This window comes from Papaver somniferum, chromosome 4 (assembly GCF_003573695.1).
Source record: "Papaver somniferum cultivar HN1 chromosome 4, ASM357369v1, whole genome shotgun sequence".
NCBI classification, from domain to species: domain Eukaryota; kingdom Viridiplantae; phylum Streptophyta; class Magnoliopsida; order Ranunculales; family Papaveraceae; genus Papaver; species Papaver somniferum.
Genome location: NC_039361.1, coordinates 14,347,805 through 14,355,742, shown reverse-complemented (window position 1 = coordinate 14,355,742; position 7,938 = coordinate 14,347,805). Strand labels below are relative to the sequence as shown.

Sequence of the window (7,938 nt, the reverse complement as noted above, 5' to 3'; positions counted from 1 at the left end):
TATTGAATAGAGTTTATTCTCTTCTTCTCTTTCTTCTGTTCTTCATCTCTTTCTCCCTGTCGAATTCAATTCCAAAGTTCTAGATGAATCGAGCTTTTTTTGTGTGAGTGATTCATGTAAATATTGAGATCTAGATAAATCTAAGAAGAGGCTGATGAATCTGGAAGCTAATTTAGAATAAATAGAAATTAGGGTTTCCTCCTGCCATACTTTTTTTCTTCTTCTGCAACAAACTCCTACCATACTTTTCTTCTCCGACAAACCATGGTTTTTCCTCATCAATCAGTTGAGTTGTTGTCGTCAATTTGAAAAATGGGTCTCGAGATTTCATAGAAAAAAAGGTAAAAGCTCCAACTCTTTCCCTACGAATCTCTTTAGGGTTTTCTGATAAGAACTGATTTGATGTTTGAAACGATTAATTTAAGCTTTGTTTGGGAGAGAATATCAGTTTCTGTTTATTTTTTTTAGGGTTTTGTGAGATTCGATTAGGATTGATTCTCTGTGGGATTTGTTCTCAACAACAAAAGGTAATGATTTCTTAGTTAGTTTTCGTTTTATGTTATGAAATTCTAACGGAATAAGGTAATTATTAAATTATTTTATTGTAGGTGGACGATAAACCCTCATCTTTTGCGAACCTAATTTTCTCCAGCGATCTCCACTACCTCATTTCTTCTCCTAATCAGGTATGAATTCTATTTCTCTCTATTCTGCTTGCTTTTGATTTTCTATTTTTGTGTGTATGATGATATGAACATCTAAAATCTTTGTTGGATTTTAAGGATTAATGGTAGACCAAGACGTTTTGTGTGTTTTTGATTCCTCCTTCTCCATGTTTTTCTAATTCTACAAAATTTACCTTTCCATCTCCCTGGAATACAACATGGTACTTCCTTTCTCTTCTTGCTCATGGAGTACATTAGGTGACTTAATTATAGGTCAACACACAAACTCTTTCCACTTTGAAGTAAGAATTTTGTTTAATTTGATTTCAATGTCTTCAGGGTTTAGAATAATGCTGCTTTGAAGAGAATATTGGAAAATAATAAACAGAGAAATTATAATTCATTATTGTTTCCCGATAATTGCCTAGACATTATTTTATTAGCCTTATTTTAGCCACGTTGTTAACTGTAGATGCCTACAAACATGGAAAGAAGGAGCTGAAGTTGAGTTTTGATGTTGAAATCTTGGCCTTTATCGAGGAAACTGGAAATCTCGCGTAAGCCATTAGAGCAGGTTAGATCATAGGTCATCAATAGATCGAATTTTAGATTACCGTTCCGTGAGTGCTTTAATTTAATTTGTGCTAACATGTTTTGGTTGTTTCAGGTACAACTGATTGAGCCTGTAGATGGCAGGTAACTTCCTTAGGTCCATCTCACCTTTTTGTATTGAATTTGTGAATTTGATTTTCTGGGTAGTATGGAGGTGCTTTATCAGGTGGATGAGTTACGAGTAGATTGGTTATCTACCGGAGGCAAAATTGTGCATCGCGAAGCCAACCAACACAAGGAATATCTGTTGCTACATACATGAAGTTGTGGAGATGCTGCGACGTGCAAATCAATCTATGAATATTAATGTTGTTCTAGCATACCCGTTGTTGATGTTGCGCGAATGGAGCTGATGCAACCTACTGATGTGACGTGCCCGTTGCTTCTGCATACATGTTGTTGTTGCTACGTACTGCTCCCACTGCTTTGTACCTGCATACCTGCTGATGTAGCTGCTCCGTACGTGCTGTTGTTGCTGCTGGGCGCATAAAGCTGCATGCGTACCTGATGTGCTGCGAACAAGGTGCTACTGCCCCAGTACCTTCCTGCAGTGTAACTGTCAGTTTTCCTTCGAACAAGGTGCTCCTGCTGCGAAACTGTTGTTGGTGCGAACAAGCTTATGTACCTGCTGCCGAGCAAACAAGGCATTGTTGTTGCTGCTGTTCCGCGTACCACTGATGCTACCTTTTGATGTGGTGTTCCTGATGGAAATTAGGGTTCCATTTATTATTCTTCTTGACCACCCAAAATATTTCACCCTTTCTCTTTGCTCTTTTGATTTATTTGTTTTCTTCGTTGTATGATTACGTTAACAATATGGGTTCTGTGCACAAAAGCCTCAATTTCTTAACAATACAATTCGTATTGCGAGAATCTTATTGTATTGAATTATCTATTCATTTCTTAGTGGACGACTTCTCATCTGGTCAAGGAGAACCCTTTGATTTGTCACGTGTGGTTATTTCTATCATGCGATTATGGCAGGAACAAAAATTAAGGATTTACACAAGACCCCTAATTTGTCTAGAAAATTAGTACAACCAGTATTAGTAACCTACATATTAGACATGGGAGAAAGGAAACGTATATGATATAAATATTCCATGCAAATGTTCTGAAGGAGCAAATCAAGAACCCGAGTGAGGCGAAGCAGAGTCACACCAAATCAAAAAAGCATTTGGACGGGGCGAGGCGAAGCTGAACAACACCAAATCAAAAATATCTCGAGACGCGACGAGGGGAAGTCCCACGACACCAAATCAAAAATATAACGGTGTGTAGCTTTAGTTCATTACTGTAAAAAGAAAAATGATAGTGAATTGTTTTTAGGCCCGCCCGATGCGTAGCACGGACACAAAATCTAGTGAAATAGTATTATCTCTGTTTCAAAAACACTAGACTGGTTTTATGCGCAAATTACACGCGAAACCAATTTTGAAACTGAGGGGGAGGGAGCATATAGTTGTCCTGGGGTCCAAATTGTCCGATATCTTATTGTCATTATTGCCTGCCATATTCTGTGCTTAGTGGAGTTGGCATTTGTTAGTCCTAGGAGCACTTTCTCTGTCTTCTCCTTCGAACAGCTAAAGAAAGAAGATGGAATAGAAGTTTCATTTTTTCTCTTACCGGTAGAAAATCAAATCGTGGGGAAGTTTCTGGTGTTTAAAATCCCGGAGTCATTAGGGGTTACCCTAAAAAAATTAGGGACGACACAAAAAGACAAAAAAGGTCACTCAAACCTAAAATTAAATCATCCCTTATCGGTGATTTTTCGTAATGGCAATCATATCCTTCATAATCGGTAGATAAAATTATAATCGGTAGTTTTCCTCCATAATCGGTAGATGTTAGGATAATCAGAGGGTAATATATACATATGTAGTTTTAAAGTTTTGTTATTTTGAAATAACCTACGATCGGAGGGTATTTATTTACCGTGTCTCCCGATTATGAAGTTGCCACAAAATTGAAATTTGAAAAAATCTCAAAATTTTCGAATTTGGGAGCTACCATAATCGGTAGACAATACTACAATCGGTAGCGTACATCGATGTATGTTGGTTTGTGTTACGAAAATTATAATCGGTAGTTAAAACAGTAATTTTGTGATGTTAATTTTCTACCGATTGTGGTAGTTGCCCTAAATTCAAAATTTTCAAGAACCAATGGAATTTTGAATTTCTCTATCTGCACAATCCGTAGTTTCGTGATGTTTATTATCTACCGATTGTACAATCGGAATTCTCGTGATGTTCATTATCTACCGATTGTGGTAGTAGTCCCAAATTCAAAATTTTCAAAAACCAATGGAATTTTGAGTTTCTCTATTTTCACAATCGGTAGACTCATGATATTTTTTATCTACCGATTGTACAATCGGTTGTCTCGTGATGTGCATTATCTACCGATTGTTCTAGTAGCCCCAAATTCAAAATTTTCAAAACCAATGGAATTTTGAATTTCTTTATTTATATAATCGTTTGTTTCGTGATGTTTATTATCTATCGTGATGTTATTTATCTACCGATTGTGGTATTATTCCTAAATTCAAATGTTTCAAAACCAATGAAATTTTGGATTTCAAAACCAATGAACATAGTCACAATCGGTAGATAAAAAATCAGCAGCAGCAGCATTTCAATCAACTAAACTACCGATTATGAAATTTTGAAATTTTGGATTTCAAAACCAACTAAACTACCGATTATGATGGGTCTTATAAGTATTTTCAATCTATTTCAGGATAGCCCCTAATGACGCCAGACTTAAAATCAGCAGCAGCAGCAAGGGAAATTGAATTCTTTTTTCTCAACCATCTGATGAAGCTAGTAATAGTCAACATATAACTTATGCTAACATCTATGGGCTTTGGGCTTTCAGCAAAATATGGAACATGTTCAAGTTGATATGCCAACAAGGCAACAATTGAAAAAAGCGCATATGCATGTTCCACCCATTTTCAACATATGGATGCTTAAATAGTATATTAAAACATTTTCATTTCTACCTTAAGCAACAAGCGCATCTTGAGCTACAGAACTATGTCCACCTCAACTCAAGTGCACTAATTACCTTCATATACATAACCATCTATAAGCACCTAAATACAATATAATTTTCACCGACCTGTGAATGTTATTTGAAACACAAAACTGATAGAACTCTTTTACAGTGAATCAAATTTAAGCTACTATCGACACATAATTGAGATATCTAATTTTATAAATGACAAACCCAATGAATAAATCTCAAAGAGACTATCAAGTCCCCTGAGTTCCCGGAAGGTGTGTCCGAACAATTGTTGCCGTCTAACGTCTAAAAAGGTAGGTAGTTCCTTTCCAGTCTATGTATTTAGGACGCACATAGAGTAACTCCAAACAGCATGAATGCAATTTCTTGATTAAAATCTGACTGAATGACAAAATTTTCTTAGTTGTGTCCTTGTTGTCCATCCAAAATACAGCCGTAATCATCGCAGATCTTCCCATATTTTTAGTTTTCACCAACATCCCAAAACATATCCTAAGAGTAGAGATCTCTGACAGTGATACAACTACGTTAAAATGATTGTTGACCATCAGGAGTACTTCATAAAAAGGGAAAGATCAAATGTGAGAAACAAAAATAAATACCTGAATTGATTGTAGCCTTGGGAGAGCCTCTTGTGTTTCACTCAGAATGGAACACAACGATCTGTGCCATTTCATTGTGGGTAGAAAACTTATAACATAGTTCCATGGAATTTTATGATGAATTGGATATTGAACAAGGTGTGGTGCACAAAGCTAGAATCTAGAAGATAATAAGATCATTTTAAAGAGAAACATTTTCCTTCCAAACTAGTAGCATCTTTTCTAGTTTCGCCTACGTTTATGAACTCCGTTACCACAGTAGATATTTTATTTTTATAGGAAGAGGAATTATCCAATTTCGTTGTGCATATGCGTGTTCCACCTAATGGTTAACAGATGCATTCTATGATGCTTCACCTAATGTTTAACAAACTCATTCTATGTGACATACTATTATGTGTCGGACTTATCAAAGTACTTTGATATACTACTTCTGTCCTAGTTATAAATGGCAACACGAATACTTTTGTCTAACCAGAACAAATAACAATGCGGCAAAAGAAAATAAAAGTAGAAGCTTTGCTAGTTCTGCTATACATGCTGAATGAAAATAAGGTTTTACAGTACCATTGTATTTTTCTTTTGTGATAGACGTGCCCTTCCTTTGAAAATGGTCTCCCTTGTTTCCAACTCAACTGCGTAAATCTGTGAGTATCTTTTTCTTGTTTTTTTTCAACTCTGTACAAAATTGTTCTTTTTGTTCACCTCTGAAGTTCTAAAGTGCTCAAGTAATTTGACGGCCAATTTGGATCATAAAAACTCCCTCCATTCGAAATGAAAAAAAAATGATAACATCTCTTTTTCAAAAACAATAGACCGAAGCAATATTGTTTTGTAAAATATGAGAGTGGTTAATGTCTGATTCATATTCATTCGGTTATTAGGAAAGTCTCCCATGTTGCATTCCACGTTGCATCAAAGAAAGATAAAAAATGTAATTGACGGCTCCCATGGTGCATTAAAAGACTCGCATGTTGTAATTCATCTCATTAATTAATGATAAAAAAAACAAAGCTCTGGGTTATGGAAATGACAACTTTTTTGCCGGTTAATTATCCTGGAGTCTAATATCTTATTGTCATTATTGTCGTGTCTTACCTACAATATTCTGTATTTAGTGGAGTTGTCATTTGTTTGTCTTATGAGCACTTTCTCAGTCTTTTCCTTTGAACAGTTAAAGAAAGAAAGAAGATGGAATAGAAGTTTCATTTCTCTATCACAGATAGAAAATCAAATTGTGGGGGAGTTTCCAAAGATTAAAATCAGGAGCTTTTTATTCTAACATATCTGTACAAGTGCAGCAGCAGCAAGAAAAAATGGATTCTTCTCAATCATCTGATGAAACTAGTAGAAGTCAACACATATCTTATTCTAACATCTATGGGTTTTCAGCAAAATATGTACCATTCAACGCAGATCCATCCTCAACTGAATCTTATTCACTTGATGAGATCATCTACACAAGTGCCTCTGGTGGGTTGTTAGATGTGCAGCATGATATGGAAGCACTGAAGAAATTTGATGGTCAATACTGGAAAAATCTATTTGATTCAAGAACAGGTAAAACTACTTGGCCATATGGATCTGGTGTTTGGTCAAAAAAAGAATGGGTTTTGCCGGAGATTGATGCCGAGCATATTGTCAGTGCATTTGAAGGTAATTCTAATATTTTCTGGGCTGAAAGATATGGCAAAACAGTACTAGGTATGAATGATTTATGGGTCAAACAATGTGGTATTTCACATACTGGTAGTTTTAAGGATTTGGGCATGACTGTGTTGGTTAGTCAAGTTAATCGATTGCGAAAACTAGGTAAACAACCGATTGTTGGTGTGGGTTGTGCGTCGACTGGTGATACGTCTGCTGCGTTATCAGCTTATTGTGCTGCAGCAGGTATACCGGCCATTGTTTTTTTACCTGCTAATAAGATTTCAATGGCTCAGTTAGTTCAGCCAATTGCTAATGGTGCAAAAGTTTTAAGTTTAGATACTGATTTTGATGGATGTATGCAATTGATACGCGAAGTTACGGCTGAATTGCCGATTTATTTAGCTAATTCTTTGAATAGCTTGAGAATTGAAGGGCAGAAAACTGCTGCAATTGAGATACTACAACAGTTTAATTGGCAAGTGCCGGATTGGGTTATTGTGCCTGGTGGGAATTTGGGGAATATCTATGCTTTCTACAAAGGGTTTCATATGTGCAAGGAGTTAGGACTTGTGGACCGATTACCACGTCTTGTTTGTGCTCAAGCTGCGAATGCTAATCCGTTGTATCTGCATTATAAATCTGGGTGGGACAGTGAATTTAAGCCTGTCAGAGCCAAAACTACATTTGCATCTGCAATTCAGATTGGCGATCCAGTTTCTATTCATAGAGCTGTTTTTGCTTTGAAAAACTGTGATGGGATTGTTGAGGAAGCGACCGAGGAGGAATTAATGGATGCAATGTCTCAGGCAGATCTTACTGGAATGTTTGTTTGTCCTCAAACTGGCGTTGCGCTCTCTGCATTGATTAAGCTTAGAAATAAAGGAGTTATCGCACCGACTGATCGGACAGTTGTAGTTAGTACTGCTCATGGATTGAAGTTTGCACAAGCCAAGATTGATTACCACTCGAAAGCAATTCCAGGTATGGCTTCCCAATTTGCTAACCCACCTATAGAAGTGAAGGCCGAATTAGCAGCCGTTATGGATGTTCTGCAGAATGAAGTGTTGAGTGACTTGCATTAAAAACAGTTCTTGTGGTTTTGACTGCCTGAATGTTTGGTTTTATGCAATTTTATCTTTTACTTGTATGCATTATGGTTTTTGTTGTCGGTTTCCTTTTAGTTAGGTTGCATTATGTTTTTGTTGAATCAAAAGGCTGAACAGCGTCAGAAGCAAAGGCAAAGGCAAAACATCCATCTATTTGAGTACTAGCCATCAAAAACTTGTTGCAGACCGTTCAATGCACACAACATTTGTAAAAGGAACCTTGTAAAACTCAGATGCATCATCTGTTTGCGCATCCGTGAGATATTTCTTCTA

General features: G+C 36.5%; 1 protein-coding gene and 1 long non-coding RNA gene across 2 annotated transcripts; both read left to right on the top strand.

Annotated features, from left to right (window-relative positions):
• On the top strand, positions 1-2,213 carry LOC113274785. The gene is made up of 5 exons (XR_003323223.1): positions 1-341; positions 469-527; positions 609-686; positions 1,138-1,239; positions 1,333-2,213. It is a non-coding gene; the product is annotated as an uncharacterized LOC113274785 (long non-coding RNA).
• Positions 2,214-6,027: 3,814 nt separating this feature from the next.
• On the top strand, positions 6,028-7,723 carry LOC113274784 (threonine synthase, chloroplastic-like). The gene has a single exon (XM_026524169.1). It carries the CDS (start codon positions 6,226-6,228, stop codon positions 7,639-7,641), a length of 1,416 nt encoding a protein of 471 aa, XP_026379954.1. The 5' UTR covers positions 6,028-6,225; the 3' UTR covers positions 7,642-7,723.
• Positions 7,724-7,938: the final 215 nt, after the last annotated feature.